Source organism: Aythya ferina (assembly GCF_964211825.1).
Source record: "Aythya ferina genome assembly, chromosome: 7".
NCBI classification, from domain to species: Eukaryota; Metazoa; Chordata; class Aves; order Anseriformes; family Anatidae; genus Aythya; species Aythya ferina.
Genome location: NC_140302.1, coordinates 33,855,410 through 33,872,379, shown reverse-complemented (window position 1 = coordinate 33,872,379; position 16,970 = coordinate 33,855,410). Strand labels below are relative to the sequence as shown.

The 16,970-nt window shown below is 39.1% G+C and overlaps 1 protein-coding gene across 3 annotated transcripts in view; it reads left to right on the top strand.

Annotated features, from left to right (window-relative positions):
* CHST15 (carbohydrate sulfotransferase 15) overlaps positions 1-16,970 on the top strand; it is a 45,673-nt gene that overhangs the window by 25,403 nt on the left and 3,300 nt on the right. For all 3 annotated transcript variants that reach the window (XM_084526542.1, XM_084526544.1, XM_084526543.1), the window contains 5 exons: positions 1,793-2,862; positions 3,659-3,998; positions 7,788-7,934; positions 11,910-12,066; positions 15,370-15,526. In XM_084526542.1, the coding sequence (XP_084382668.1) occupies positions 2,320-2,862; positions 3,659-3,998; positions 7,788-7,934; positions 11,910-12,066; positions 15,370-15,526 (1,344 nt within the window). In that variant the 5' untranslated portion in view covers positions 1,793-2,319. The remainder of the gene's footprint in view (positions 1-1,792; positions 2,863-3,658; positions 3,999-7,787; positions 7,935-11,909; positions 12,067-15,369; positions 15,527-16,970) is intronic.

The window sequence follows — 16,970 nt, the reverse complement described above, 5'->3', positions numbered from 1 at the left end:
TTATGGTGCTGTTGAGGAAATGGAGGTGTTGGGGGGGAAGTGGATCTCTGCTCTCACAGAGTTCATGTGAGGTTGGACAAGGAGTATCATAGAGACAGAACCTTACAGCACCTTAATTCCCAGGGACTAAAGGGAAGTTGTGTCTTTTCTGGGTGACAGAAGCCAAAATAAAAGTTGACCTTCAGAGGCATAACTGCTTCTTTATTTTTCAGCATCTTTTTTCCTTCTCATTCTGTCCAAGCTTACTGCTTTGTTTCTGACTTTTTAAAATAGTTTTAAAATATTTCCTGTCATAGAATGGCTTGGGTTGGAAGGGACCTTAAAGATCATCCAACTCCAACCCCCCTGCCCATAGGCAGGGATTCCACCCACTAGATCAGGTTGGCCAAGGCCCCATCCAGCCTGGCCCTGAACATCTCCAGGGATGGGGCATCCACAGCTTCTCTGGGCAGCCTGTTCCATTCCCCCTTGTCCTATCATTATCTATCTATATATAAGTATTATCTAGTATATTGAAGCACATGTATTATCTGTGAATTTTGTATTTGTTAATCTCTGTTTTGAGAAACTGGATTTGTTTTTGACTTTAAAATGTGAGTAGTTCCAGGAAGTTATTTAATAAGCTACAAAAACAAGGTCTAGAGGAACTATGCATAAATATGCTGTAATTCAGACCATCTTTTTGAAAGCTGATGACTTGTTTGTGAATTTGTACATCTCTGCTCTGAATTCTGTCTGGAAAGCCAGGAATGAATGCTGTCAAAGGTAGACACAAATACTTCTAACCACCTCTAGTCACTTTTTGTCTATGAGCAACTGTGCTAATGAAGTGGTTAGAGGAGGATAGCACGTGTCCTGTGCAGCAGGGTCCTTTAACCTGCATGGATGTGGAGGCCTCCGTGAGACCCATGAGTGCTCAAGTCCTTGGAGCAAGGAGGCATCCACTCATGTGGTCATTTCTGCACAACCTCTCCTGTGCTGAAGTGCAACCATTTAAGAGGATTTTCTGGATCAGGACCTTGTCTTGAAATTGCAGTACTGATTGTACGTTTCATTTAACTAACACATCTTGCCATTTTTATTGAGTGATATCTTGTCAAAATGTATTTGACAGGTAATGCTGAAAGCATCTTAGTGCCTTTGCAGTGCGTCACTGGTGGTTGCTCTTGTCCCAGAACCACTTGTTCCAGAAGACAAAGATCCTGATAGGAGTTTTTGCTTATGTCTGTTATTTAATCTCTTAAATTTACAGAATGTTTTACTTGTGGCTTTTTTATTTGTTGTTTGTCTGTCTTCCCCATGTGCTTGAAAACATACTGTTGTCTTATCTCGACATTGTCCTCTTACCTGGGTTCCTGCCCCACTTCAGGAAAGTTAATTTAAGGTCCCTGTGCACAGAAAGAGAGTGAACATTTAAACCTGTGTTACTGGCTACTGTCCAAAAATGCTTTCAGACTTAAAGAGCAGATTAAAAGCTGTTATAGAGGTTAGTGAGCAGGTGATGTAGGTAGAGTAGTGTTACCTGTGTCAACAACTGCTCGCTGATGTGAGCAGGTGGGTGACTGAAAAGAAATGGCAACTCACCGCAGGCTTGAAGCCAAGCGTTTCCTGGGTTTAATATCATGAGTGCTGCAATTAATATACTTAGCAAACAGAAGGCATCTTTCAAATGGTAGTGTGAAATTACTTGTGATGGATTGCAGTTTTGCTATGACCTTGAATGAAGGTGAATGTAGATATTACTGAGTTTGCTCTTGTGTGTGTGTCAACACATATGCTTTTTTTCCTTTAGGTTGCACAATGCACATCTTTGAGAACATCTCTGAGACATTGAAGCTTCCAGGAACAGAAGTCTGGTTTAGAACCTGCTTGTTTTAAGAATATCTGGGAATTTCTATGCATATTTGCTTATTCCAACGTAAATCAGAGGACAATGAATTCTTTTTATTTTTTGCATGTTTTCACACTAAGTAACAACTTTTCTTCTTTCCCATTCTGTTCAATGGGAAAAACTTGAGCCAGTTGTGTAGCTGATTTTTATTTTGCCACATTCCTCATCCTGAGCCAAATTCTTGGAAAACACGTCTACAATACATCTATTTTTGTAGTTGGATTTTTTTCCCCCTGTATATGTCATATTTCACTTTTGGAGTCCTTTTAACTGTTCTGGTTTGAACCTGTCCTTTTGTGTCACTGAGAATTCATAGAATCACTCAAGGAATTGAATAATTTCAGACTTGCAGAAGATGACTCATATGCTTCAGAAACATTTTTGTGGCTGCGCTTGGCTCATTAATACAGGAGTTTAACAGTACTAATATGAAGCATTGCATTAATTGTTGCATACATTTATTACCAAATGACTTGCACAGACAGTGTTTCAGATGCCGTGGACCTAGCCATAATAACCAGAAGTGTCCCGTTTGCAAAGGAGAAAATAAAAACCATTTGTACACTGATAGCAAGCAGATGAAGTTGCTTGCAGTTTTGGAAGTAAGGACTGATCACAGTGAAAGCTGGAATGGATTTTTCTGCTTGAAGAAGGGGAAGCTATGCAGCTTAATATTTGGGTTGATTATAATGACTCTAGTGATGGCATCCTATGTACTGACTGGAGCCAAACATGGCCTGTTGTTAATACCGTCTCCCTTCCATTACGGAGCTTTTACTAGCAATCCAAGCTTAATGGACAATGAAAGCCTTAGTGACATGAAAGACCATTACCAGTCTTCTAAAATTAATATTTCATATGTAAAGGATTATCCAAGTATTAAATTAATTATTGACACTATTACTTCAAAGATAGAGTTTATAACAAGACAGCGCCCTGATTTAGAAGAGCTGAGGAAACAAGAGCCACATGTAAGTATGAGTTAAAGTGTGTCTGAAATTAGTGCATGCTGGTTTATTTCAAGAATTTGGGGTCAATCTTTTGCTGAGATAAAAACAGTGCAGATGTTTTGATGTTCGTATTGTGATTTATACCACCTGGAGTCTCCTTATTTATACCAGTTGATGAGCTGATGTTATAGATCAAGTCCTTCAGAGTCACAGGCAAAATGGATGGGCTATATAAATGGTCTTGACACCTGGAACAAAAAATCAGGCAGTCTTCCGGCAGCTGTACACTCTCATTGACTTGAGAACCTTGTCTCACCCAAAATCATTCTGATTTAGTCAGATTTGCCAGTCACCTAAAGTGATAAATAAGAAGGGAGACTTTCTAACTACCTGTGTGCATTCCTGAAAAATTGGTTATTGCAAACCTTGTATTTCAGAATTAACAACTGGAAGTTAATTTGTATATTACAACTTTGACTTTAAAAATTAATTCCTGGGGTGGTGGGGGATGTGGGATATTATTAATCTGCCTTCTGGCCTTAAATTCAAAGCATTTTTAAATGTGCTTCTCTCCTAGTACACCTGTTTGCACTGGATTTTTTTCCAGTGCCATAAGAAGTAAGTTAAGTTAATTTCTTAGTTTAAATACTTTTTTTTTTTTTTTTTTTTTTTTTTTTTAATTCATATAAAACAAGGCAGGGGGGCAGGGGACGTTAATGCTAATGTTTCTATTGTGTTCTATCATTGTGCTAAGTTAGAAAAATATAACTGCCACTTTTTTCTGCCTTGACTGAAATTATTGTTCTTTATGTTGCAGATGTTTTCAGTAATTCCTAATAAATTCCTTCCAAATAGCAAGAATCCTTGTTGGTATGAAGAGTACAGAGGAAACACAACCACAGATCCTTATACAACCAACTCCTATGCACTGTATTCAAAACGTTTTCGAACCATATTTGATTACCTCAGGAAGGTATTTTGGAACCACTTGTACCATTACAAGGACAAACACTACCGGCTGCGTTGCCTCCCCCACTTCTACATCATCGGCCAGCCCAAGTGTGGGACAACAGATTTGTACGATAGGCTCAGGCTGCACCCCGATGTTCGGTTCTCAGCTATCAAAGAGCCACACTGGTGGACAAGAAAGCGGTTTGGTGAGTAAATGTGCCTTCTGACATTCAAGAGAGTGATCTATGAAGCTCTTACGTTATTTGTATGTATTGGGGGTGAATTATATGGATTTGGTCCATATTGGTTTACCTTGAAACAACCAAAGGTGATGGATGCTCAATAGGTTCTAGCCTGTTTCTGTTTAATAATGTATTGGGTTAAACCTTTCAAGACGATGCACATTTAATTTGGTTTCATTGCAGTGGACTGGAAAAATGTAGAAAAATATAAAAACACTGGATAAAACCAACTTATATTTTGTAAAGGCTAGATAAAAACAGGTTGTGATAAGAGGTTTAAAGAACAGCGGTAATAATTTTACCATGCATAATTTTTCTGTGAAGCATCAATATATAATAGGTCATTATTTGATACATGAGTGTCTTCTGTCCTTGCGATTCAGTAAAGGCAACTGTGTATTATAGTGGCAGCTTCACTAGTGTTACAGCTCTAGTCAAATGCTCTGTGTGAGACAGCTCTCTCCCATGGAGGAACATGGATGTATTCCTGATGCTCTTTTCCTGAGTGACATCAATATTTTAGGAAATGGTTCTTCATCTCTGAAGGCAGAATGGAATAGCTGAGGTGGTGGCTGCTTCTTCAAAGGGTGTCTGAGAACCACAGGCCTCGATGCATTCTTTTATCCAATGGAAGTGTTTATATCTTTCTTGTTCTCTCTTCTGTGGGTACCAAGGCAGGTCAGTCTTATGGTTAAAGACTGAATGAGACTCAGAAAGTCCAAGTTCAGTTCTTGACTTTACTGTGTGCTTAGTGCTTTCACTAAATGCAGGTGTGTATAGTACTTGCTTTATTTCACCCAGGCTTTGTGTTTTCTCACCGTAATAGTGGTTGGGTCTATCTGTGAAATTCTAGGATGCTGATATCAAATTTCTCAGGCTTGTCAGTGGTATTATTGTTTCCAAGAAGATGCTGGTTTTCTTACAGTGATGTTATCTTTCCTCCCGTATGTGATTTGCTGTGCTTTAACGCAACCATTGCCTTTGGAGCAAGGAAAAACCTAGCACTGTGGGGTAGATCATTTGTTGAAGCCTTTGCATCACTACTTCCCTGTGGTGCTTCTTCTGAGCTTCTTTGAAATCGGAAACTCTCTCCCCTAATGAACTGCCATGGCTATCATTAGGCCGCTTTCTGAGGAACTTGGACACCTGCAGTGCTGCTTCTGTGCTTTATTTTGTGGTTTTACCTTCAATTCTTTCCCATACACATGGTGTTACCATTTCCATCTCCCCTCTTTTTGCCTTGAAGCCCTGAAAATCCCTTGAGCTCCTGTAGATGGAGGCTTTGATCATCGCTGTTTGGTGAGGAGAGGGCTCAGTCACAGATCTGGGATTCTTAATTACTTATATAGAAATGGCTTAGCTGTTTTCTTGGGGTTTATGTTTTCTTCCTTTGAAAGTGCCATGAAAAAGTGGCTCATACCAAACCCACAGTGGTGTTTCATATATAGTGTACTATAAAGCTAGCACAGAAACAGCAAGCTTTGCTTTCTTTGTCTCTAATACAATTAACCCTCTTCAATGTATTGTAGACATTTTCTAAATGTTTCTTATAGATTAAGATGTAAAGCAATAAGATGAAAATACAGTTTTGCTTTTGAGATAACTGTCTCCATTATTGGAGATATGGGAGGTATTGATGTGAATGAAGGAGCTGGGCTAGTTGCAAAGTCAAAGAAAAGAAGCATCTTGGTGCCTCCTGAAGTCCCCTGAGAAGGAGTTCATTCATCACAGTCAGTGGCTGACTGAAAATGAATGATAAGATTTGCCTCATGACCTCCAGGTGGAAAGTCAGATCAATGAAGAAAGTGGATTTGAGACTTGGACACCTTCCAGTGTGAATGCCGTGCTGCTTGTCTCTGGGTGTCTAGATGCAGGGATCATCAGCAAAACCATCTGTGGAAGATTATGTCTTCCAGGAGAGTGCTGGCAGGAAAGGCAGAAGCAAACTCTCAAGTGATACACTAAGCTAAAATCCTTGATGCTAAACAAGTATCTACACTTAGTGTAGTCTTAACAGCAATGTTTGCAATTCATGGTGGAGGAGGCTGTGCACTCAATCTCACTAAAGCCAAGACAGTTGCTCAGAAATGGACCAACTGATACCAAATGGTCCAACTGACCAAATGAACAGGCAACCATAAGAAGTCATTTTGGAATGAATGTAATTTGTGAACAAGGACGAATTCCAATCTCAGTACTGGCACTCACAAACCTTCCACATGCATGACCTTGTGGTCAGTCACTGGGGGACCTGCAGCAGATCCACAAAGAGAACTTTCTTTCCATAATTACTTTTTTTGTTGTTGTTGTTTTTTTGTTTGTTTTCAAAGATGAAGAATGAGGAAAGTTTGCAGAGCTCGGCATCTTATGGAAGGAAGATCTATAGAGATGACCTTCCGGCCATTTCAGGCTGTCTGTCATTCAGAAAGACTAGATTTTAATCTTTTCTGCCCCCAAAGTACTTTAGATAGTGGTTGCTATTTGGCAAAATGAAAAATAAAAAGGAGGAAAAAAAAAAAAAAGGTAGTAGTAGGCTAACAAATGAAATTGAGACAGTCCTCTTTAAAAGCCAGCTTGTGCATATGACTTCTGTGCTGCTGGCTATTATCTTGTTTAGTTTGTAACACTTATCTGGAGAAGAAAGCCTCTTTGTTCTATGGCATTCTCTGATTCAGGGATTTTTACAAGACAGACTAGTTTCAGCTGAAGCTAAACAACCCTCCTGGGAAGGTCCCTTTTCACAAATCACCACTTTCCCGTTCTGCTGGGATGGTTGATGCTCTACAGGACTTTGTCCCAGCTTGACTGTCTCTCTTTCCTGGCTCTTAGCCACAGCTGCTGCTCCCATGAGTGGGGTGGCAACAAATCAAGGCAGTCTGTAGCACCATACATTCTAGAGACTTTTTTCCCCCCTTTAAAAACAAATCAAAATACACTGCTGATTTTTTGTTTCCAGCTTTGTTAAATCCTACTTTTCTAAAAGGGAAAATCAGAGGAAATAGGCAAAAGGACCCTCTTGTTGAGCTTTTCTCTCACATAAATGATAATTACCTGCCTTGCAAGAACAGAAAATGAGAGCCAAGGAGTCCTGCTCTATGCCCTTACTTTTGTTCCCACTTGGTTGTTTTCCTTGACCTCTGTCTGGCTGAGAAATGTGGCTCACAATGCTGAGAAATGCAGGGAGAAGGCTGATGATGTTAAATGTACCCTGCAGCATATGGAGGGATAGGAAAAAAAGCTACTATCATAGAGACTTACTTTCTTACTTCTGAAAGATAAAGACATGAATAATTTCCCTGTTTTCTGATTTTGATAAATGCACATCAATTTACATATTTGGCATCAGAGTCTGTTCTTAGTCTCAGTACAGTAAATCTAGTTGGAGTCTGTATTACTCCAGTTTATACCAGTGAAAATGAAAGCAGAATTTTGTCTTTTATATTCATTCATTCTAAATGCGAAATTTTGAAGAAAATAAATGCAAGCTATTCATGCAGAAACTATAAAACAGAATACTTAAGATATTCCTATCACTGTGAATTTATGGCTTAATCATATAATATCTTGAATCTCAGCTACTCCATTATTGGCACTTTTAGTTGAGTGTTACATTTCATGGCTCTAATTTTGTGCCAATGTTAGCTGGCTCAGACCCAGCAATGTCAATGAAGCTGTCCTGATGTAGACCAGCAGTTAATCTTGCCTTGCTATTATTATTATTTTTTTAAACTTCTGTCTTTTCACTGTTTTTAGGAATCATTCGTCTGAGGGATGGATTTCATGACCGCTACCCAGTAGAAGATTACCTTGATCTATTTGACTTAGCAGCACATCAAATTCAGGGCGTACTGCAGAGTGAAGCAGCAAAAGAGCACAGCAAGACAAACAACATCATAATTGGTAGGGCAAATACAGCTTCTGAAATGTGTTTTTATCTCTGGATTTGTAGCATCTGTACTGTAGGCATGAAAAGGGCATTTTCTCAGGGGTGACTGGTTCACTGCATGGGGCCACTGATGCTTGTTTCCCCTGCTGTGCATGGATAGTGCAGAAGTTCTTATCTTGAGAAGATGCCTGAGAAAGCAATAAATGCCTGATGAACATCAGCATTTAATTAAATAATAAAATAAAAAGAAAGTGAGGGAACTTGGCTACTCCTTCAAACACTGTTTTCATGTCGTTTTCATTACAAAGGGTTTGCCTGTATCCACAGGATTGTAGCTTCAGGTTCAAATACTGCAATGATGTGAGTTTCTTCCCAGGCATAGCAAACAAATTGTGGTATTACTACTTACAAAACGACACTGTAGAAATCCTGTAGCTGACTGGAGACAGTTTTCATTATAGTGACACAAGAGGCTCTTCTCAAGCTCCATCATAAGACACACGTAGGAAGAAAGACCACCATGTATTGTGTCATCATCCTTATGTAGCCACCCTGGCTTCAGCTGGGCTACAGCAGTAGCCTATGGTGGACTGAAATAAACATGATTAAACCCCTGAGCTGCTTCATTAACAGCAAAGATAACACTCGTTCAAGAGCAGGAGTACACAGAGTCAAGCTGAAACTATCTTGCACTGTATTCTTTTTCAGGTGCAGAAGTGAGAGGCATAGTACAGGATCCAATTTGAAGACAATTTTATGGTTCTGGTTGATATTACTTTACTCAATTAGCATTAAAAATAGAAATATCCAGTTTAGAAAAGCTGTTGTGTTGCACATTATGGAAACCTATGATCAAGTCCAGGCTCCATGGAAGGGTGCCTGGATTGCTTTCCATGGCGCGTCATGGTCAGTAGACTATGCTCATCCACCATGGTACAAATGGATTTCAGTGCCTGTGAAGAACATCAGTGGAAATTCTTAGATTCTGTTTTTGCTTTCTGCTGGAAGCAGAAAACCGAGGAGAAGAGAGCTTTACCAATCTTACTCTGTCGTCTCCAAATCTGCCAGGGAAACCAGACACCACTATGAAAATATTAGTTGGGCAAGAGTCAGTTCCTTGTTGAAAAGAGACTTTTGAAGTAAGCTGAAGTTATTATCCCACAGAAATTACAGACAAGGGATTTGCTGCCTGCTCATGGAGAGAATACCCTCAGAATCCTCTTTCATTTAATTTTAACCAAAAATAAATTAACCTATTGTTGGCTTGATGAAATGGTGACATTGTGTTACGTTTCTTAAGCCAGAGACTTGGCTATACTCACATTTGTTCAATACTTCCTTAGCTTTTAAGTCTACCATTTGATTTATTAAATATTCAGTGCTGAGCAAAATTTGCAAGACTGGGTCTTTAGAAATGTTGCCATAAAGGACATCTGCAGATTTTCCTCCTACTTACAATAGTATCTCCTGTCCTTTCATGGGTGAATTGTTTATACTAATTAAATACACTAATCTAATTGGCTATGTACATCTTTGATTACTTACCTCCTGTTACAGCTTTTTCTAGAGTTCAGTTTGTGTTTCTTTTTCCTGTAGTCTCATTTCTTGTTTCATTAAGGTTCTGTTCACTTTTCTTATTAAGTTTACAGGAAAAGTCCTGAATGATTATGCTCATTAACTTTTTTTTATTACCTTGGTGAAACAAAACAAAGCTAGCTATGATAGAATGAATCTGTATGAATGTCAGGTTTGCTTAGAATCCTGCATTTTCCTATTTCAGGTTATTAGAAAGAAAAATCTAATTAAACCTGTAAACATTTCGGTAGTTCATCATGCTACGTTATTTTGAAAACGTAAACTTAATTGGGTATTATACTTAGTGGGCAATAATTCCATTTTTCCAAATAAAATTGTCTGCTTAGAGAAGATTAAAGTGGACAATGCTGAACTAGCTTGAGGCAGCGTGAGCAGGACTTGTTTATCCACAATCATTAATATCATTAATTCACAAGAATGTCTTTTGAAAGCACAATATGATTATAATCCATTAATGACTGAATATAGAAGTTATACATTTATTCTTTGAGAAGCTTAGTAATTCATATGTTCTTTAAGTCCTAAAGAAAAAATAATATATTTTTAGTTGCAGTGCAGTAATTTCATAGAATTACTACAGCAGTGATTAATTTATCTCATGTTTGGTATGGCTGACTCTCTTTGCAGATATTAAATCTGTATTATAACTCAGAAAAGAGCACTATCAAATTATCGGAAGTTTTTTGGGCTGCTTCAGGAAATTAAAATTATAATTAGCAGGGACCAGAATGTTTTTTTTTTTGTTTTGTTTTATTTTGTTTTGTTTTGTTTTGTTTTTAATTCTTAATGGCCATCTTGTTTTGAGAAGGTTTGCCTTCTGGAACCCAAGCTACATGTAGCCTGGACTATTTGCATTACAGCAGCACCTCAAGCCCTTGTTAATGCTTTAGCATGATTTGATGGTGTGCCATTGGTCGTCCCTTGCTCCTGCACTGCCTTCACATTTTGGTGGTGGCAGCTGATCCAGCTGAAGTGATTTTTGTGGAGTATTTTGATCTGTGGCATTAAGACAATCTGCTCACTTATGTCTAAATACACTGATTTTGTTTAGTTCAAATAGCAAGTGTGTATGCAGGTGTTCTTAGGTTTAGTCACCCTATGTGAGCTACTTAGGGAAATCCAATAGAGGGCATCAAATAAAATCAGAAGTCTGTGGAGCAGAGGTGTATGAAGGAAGATCAGAAGAACCATATTGAGAGAGGAAGAGGTAGTGTATAAAAGAGTATGGAGTTGAAGAGCTTACACTGTAGCAAGAAATATGGGAAATTGTGCCCTCTTCTGCTAGCACTGGAATAGCTGTGTGATGCTTCTGTGGCCCAGTTATCTCAGCACTTGTCCCATATTTAGTCTTTTGTGCTTGTGCTTTAACCATCACAGGAGCCAGGCTAAGTGAGTTTTAATTGACAAGTCAAAGCCTACCGATGATTAGGCAGTGCCTTGGCTGATTAATTTAGAATGAAAGAGCAGAGCTGTCGTGGACACCCAGCTTTAACCAATGGACCTGATCCCCTCCTTTTGAAATGAGGCAAAATGAACATGACAGAAGATTAATGTGTTTTCTAACAACTCCCAGACTTTATTAATGAATCACATTATATTAAGCTAGAGTTTGGAGCAAATAACTATTTCATGTTGTGTTTTGGCAATCTTTTAAAATCTTTATTGGTCTTTCCCAAGAGAGAAAACAAAAACGGAAAATCATGTGCAGGTCTACAAGCCTGCAACATTATTATTATTATTATTATTTTTTCATCTTGTTCCTTTTGATTCAAAAAAACTCATTAACTAGCTCTCATTAGGCTGTCAAAGGGTGGAAGTTTCCAAAAGGCTTCTATATCATATATGCTTTATTAAGCAGCAGTGTGCCACATAAATGCCACAATTAGTTAAAAAGACAGGGAAGACTGAGCAATTCAAAACATCATATCAGATCATATATTTAGCAGCTGAAGCATCATATACCTTGTTCTTGCGGAGGTGGTACCTATTGTGTTTCTCACTGTAGAAATGCCTTACATGTAAGAGTATGCCTCTTCAGAATCTAAGTATGTAAGAGCTTGACATTTAATGAAATGTTAATCTTTAGTAAATACTTACATTTCACTTGTTCTATAATAATTGCAGTTACATGTCTAAAAAAAAAAAAAAAAGAAGCAGTGTGGACATTAATAGTTCATGTGTAATTGCATAAAACCTGCCATAGCCATCACTAGCTTCATAAAGGTCGAGGCAGTGTGACTTCTCTAGCTCTGGGGTGCTTCGGTCAGATCAGTCTGGAAGAACCCAGAAGGTGTGCTGAAGTCAACTTTTGAATGGTCTACACCAGCTATTGGATTTCCACACTGATACAAAGAATGAAATGAGTTACTAGCAGAGATGCTTTTCATTTCCAGGGGAGGCCAGTGCCTCGACGATGTGGGACAACAACGCATGGATTTTCTTTTATGACAACAGTACCGAAGGAGAACCTCCTTTCTTAATCCAGGATTTTATCCATGCCTTCCAACCAAATGCCAAACTTATCATCATGCTGAGAGATCCTGTTGAAAGGTGAGCAAAGATTGCATTGCACAAGCACACAAGAAGATTTTCTTACTATAACAACTTGATTCAGTCTTGCTTTGGGGCACAAATAGATGCTCGTGTCGTATTTGGTCAGATTTTTTTTTTTTTTATATTAAAAATCGTTGGTGCAGCACTCATAAAGCTTCCTAATGCAACCTTAGCTAGCAGAACTAACAGATACATGTACTTAGGAGTTTACCCTTTGTCTTCCTGACTTGTCTGCAAAGGAAGGGCTCTACTTTTCTAAAGTATGAGCTGCTTTTGAAAGGTTTTCCACAGTTTTAGCCACAAATGTCCTTCTTTCCATTTGCATTTCACTCTTTCTCTTAGTTTTGTTTGAGACTTCTAGGGGATTTCTTTCCACTGTCCTCTGAAGGAGGAGGATAATGGAGGTATGTGGGTGAAGGAGTCAAAGGCAGAGTCCTTTTCGGATACCTATTCAGGTTATATGGGGTTAGGTCAGAGCTCAAGGGCAGAGCCACAGGAGCACCCAGGAAAGGGGAGAGCAGAATGCAGATGTTGATGGGGACCTACTCATGGGGTGCAGAGCTGTGTGAGCTTCCCATGTCAGCAAATACAGTTCTCAACCTTTAACAGCTTCTAACCTCAGGATTTAACAGATGGTAATTTTATGAGAAAGAGCTGGCCGAAGTGGATTCCTCATGTAAATTACCAACAAGTTCCCTGATTGCTTTAACCACCCTCTGTAATGTGGGTGTAGCTCTTTGCCAGCTGTAATGGGAGTGAGATGAAAAGTGAGCTTCTCCTCCCTTAATGTATGTATGGTAAATTGGTTTCTTGTTTGTGATGCCCTTGTACCTCACAGCTCCTCTGAATGGAGGAAGGAGCACTGGGGGACAGTTACCTTACAATAGCCAGGAGGGTGAGAGGGCAGTGTGCAGGTCCTGCACAAAGTCTGAGAGCAACTGCCCAGTGCCCCCCAGTGTGAGAGGCCCCTGAAAATGGGGTGTGTTTGAAGGACATCAAGGTTGGTGATGGTGGGTATTGATGGTGTCCTTATTTCATTGTAATGGATGGGGATTGAGGGTAATGACTTCAAGTAGCTTGAACAGCTGAAATCCTAATCAGCAAAGATTTTATTACCACACAGATGTCCCCAGAATTAAAAACAGATGGGAAGAAATATAGAAAATCTCAGCTGCCCTGCAGAGAGAGAGAGAGCTTGTCTTCAAGATCATAGTTTTCCATAAGATGTCAGCAAGTCTTTAAAACTATGGGTTTATTTTAATGCATGATTAGAAATACTAAGCGCTTCTATTAAGCCTTTTAAACAAACAGCAGCCAGCCCATGCTGTACATGATGCCTGCTGGCTGATTTCCTCAGGCAGGACCTTTCCACCTCCACGAGTGGCTGGTCGTGCCCTACCCAGGATGAGTCTTGTTCATGTTGTTTGCTCGCTGTTAAGTGATACTCTTCACAGGCACACACTTTTCTGCAAACAGGAGATGCTGTTGAGTGTCTAATGTAGCTGAAGCTGGCTGGCTCTGCCTCATAGCTTTGCTTCATCTCATCCTTGCTCTCTTTGGTGGGTCCAGCAGAAGGACCCCAGAAGAAGAGTACAGGTGGTCATGGTCCTCAAGCACAATTGGATATCACTGTCCTCAAGCACTGGTTAGTCTGGTCCATGTCTGGTACCCTTTCCTGTGCTCTGAGATGGAGCTTTTTCATTTAAATATATATATTTATATATCTATTTTCTCCAAATTGTTCATCAAACAGGACTGAGATGAATTCTTCTTAACTTTCATGGTAATTTTTCCAAAATGAAAAACAAGCCCCCAGTAATTTTTATTTAAAAGTTTTTAATTTAAAAATAGTTTTTTATTTAAAAATTATATATATATATAATATATATATATAAATATATATATAAATATATTTCATATATTTTATTTAAAATATATATTTATATAAGCCCCAGTTTAATTTTATTTTTTTTAAAGTTTATCAGCATTAAATTAACAACTGTGGGACATAACTGATACAAACACAGTCTGCTGAGATTTTTATTTTTAAGCAGTTTTCAAAACACCTAGATTTACACGTACAATGTATTTACACGTACAATGGGCAGTGCATAGTATGGCAGAATATTGTTAAATTAGTAAATTGAGCAACCTTGGCAAATTCTCTGCTTTCACTACAAAGAGCAAGGGAAGGACACAGAAGCTGGGTCTGTGTGATGCCTGTGCAGCTGGGTCTCCTGTGGACATGGGAAGTGATGCCAGGCAGCAGCACGTCAGCATTTGCCAGACTGGAAAGAACTGGGCAAAAGTAATGATTTTCAGTCTTTCTTAATGGATGATGCATCGGTTACTGTTGCCTCATTTTCTATACTTTGCTGTGATTTCTATTTTAAAGGGTGTAAAAAGTGAATTAAAAACAGTCTGAAACATATGCATCCCTTCTCTTCCTTTTCAAATGAACAGAGAATTTCTGTCTGTCGTATGGGAATTAAAATCTTGTTCTTGCAAAACACTAACATAAATAATGAGTGCAGAGGGGCTATTCCTGTGCTTAAGTGCTTTGCTGGATTAGGGCCTAAACTTTCCAAATTAAATGATGAATTTTAAAGTACCTGTGGCAACCTAGGGAATTAAAAATATAAAGCGAGTGCAATAGGAAAGCCTACCACAACAATAAAATGAGTCTTTTTTTTTTTTTTTTTTTTTTTTAAGAGGCTGAAAGATACCTCATGTTGGGAGATGGTGCCATGGAGTTGTAATATGGGTACTATGAGAATACTGGGAAAGCAAGTCCCTCTCAAGTGTTACCAAGGCTAGCTTAGTCAGAGAAAAATTGTTTCTAACTCTTCTCATTCTTCTGTTGGGTTTGGTTTCAACTGTGAGCTGTTGAGATGAGGACTGTTTCTATCCATGGCAGTGTGGAGCACCTTGTACAGAGGGGTACCAATATCTGCCCAGACCAGTTCTACCTTTTATAGATAACACAAATTTAAAGTATGTACATTCAAAAAATTTGCCTTTATGAGAAAACATTGGCTCATGCAATTACTAGGGTCTAGATCTCACAAGATGCTGACCTAGCAAGTGGGGAAGATTTTGAGAGGCTCCGTGGAGTAGCTGTCATTCTGAGCCAAAGCCCATCAAATTGAATAGAAAATGTGTCATGGCTGAGCAGGGCTGCTGGGGCAATGTTACACACACGTGCCACTGCTCTCAATTCATGTAAGTGATTGCCATTGTCATGTAAATAGATCTTCTTTCATTTCCTCTGTCATTTACTTGCACGTATTTCATCCACAGATTGTACTCTGATTATCTGTACTTTGCAAGTGCTAATAAATCTGCAGAAGATTTTCATGAAAAAGTGGCAGAATCACTGCAGCTGTTTGAGAATTGCATGCTGGATTACTCACTGAGAGCCTGCGTCTACAACAACACCCTTAACAATGCCATGCCCGTACGTATTTCCAATAACGTCGGATTCCTCGCTTGGATAATGACATACTGTGTCAAGGCTGTTAAAATGCCAAAATGCTGTGCCTATAAACATCAAGAAATAAAACTTTCTTCCTTTTCATTTGTAAAGCGGATGACATAAATATATATGTAAGCATGTAAAAGCTGATGTACTGGCTCAGCTGTCTCCTCAGTCTGTTCCCTGATGAATGCCAACAGCAATAATACAGTCTTTCTATTGTGAAGGCGTATGGAGAGCACATTTAGGGAAGATTACAGTTTAATGTGTAAGCTTTTTGCAGATCTCTCCAAAAAGTAGCTCTGGCAAGGATCTTTGTGGTAGGAAATTGCCTCAAAATCAGAATAAATTATGTATTCTTTCACAAGAGAAGTCTACCAATAACTAGATAAATCCTCCTTTTATAAATTGTGCACATTTAAAAAATGATAAAAAGAAATACAGAAACTGCTGGCAGAGGATTGATGTTACAGGCTCAGTATTCCAAAATTCACATTTTTAGTGTAGAACTGGCTTTGAATTTTCCTTGAGAGGGACATGAAAGCCTATGCAGAATAATACCGAGGAGACTGACTTAAAGTATCAAGTCTGGTCAATTTGCCATTCAATCCTGTTTTATTTGCTAAGGCTTTAACAGCTTCAGAGGGAATACTTCCCTCCTTTGTCCCCAGGGTGAAGTTATTGTTTCTTTCAGTCAATAAAATGACCATAAATGAGTGCATCACACAGGCCTGAGCCCCACAGCAGCAGGGAAAATGGGATATTTCTCTTCCTTACCTTGGCAGTAGTGTGGAGCCATAAGGCTTGGATGGTAGCCTCCAGGACCTCCACGGACATGAGTTGCTGCCAGGTGGTGCTAAAATACTTCCCAAGCATCTGCTTGCATAAACAGATTTCTTCCAGTGTTGAGAGAGAAAGGCAGGGAGAGAACCAGAAGGAGAGATTTTTTTCCTCTCTATTCTTCCTCAGGGTGCAGAAACACTCTTCATTTGTTGTCTTAGGCAGCCCTCAGAAGACACAAACCCAAGCAGATGTTCATAAGAAAACACAGATGCTAACTGTGTTCCTCTGGACTTCTCCAGCCCCTTGTTCAGACAAGTTGATAATCTCTGTTATGTGCATTGTTTCCTATAGATTGAAAAAGTTGGGGTCATTTTCCCCTGTGAGCTTATTAGACTGCCAATTGTGTTTTGCTATTAGTTAGTATGTTCCTGAAAGAAGAGAGGTGAGTGTCATAGATGTTACTGGTGCTGGATGCCAACCTGTAAGGAATGGGGCATTTGTCAGCTTATCCATGTGGAGAATCAGTGAAAAACAGAGAAATCTAGAGAAAGGCAAGCTGAGCCAAGGGAATCAAACCAAGCCCGCAGATGTGGATGTTATGGAAGGGAGAATAGCTTGGGAAACCCCACTGGTGCCCTTTGAT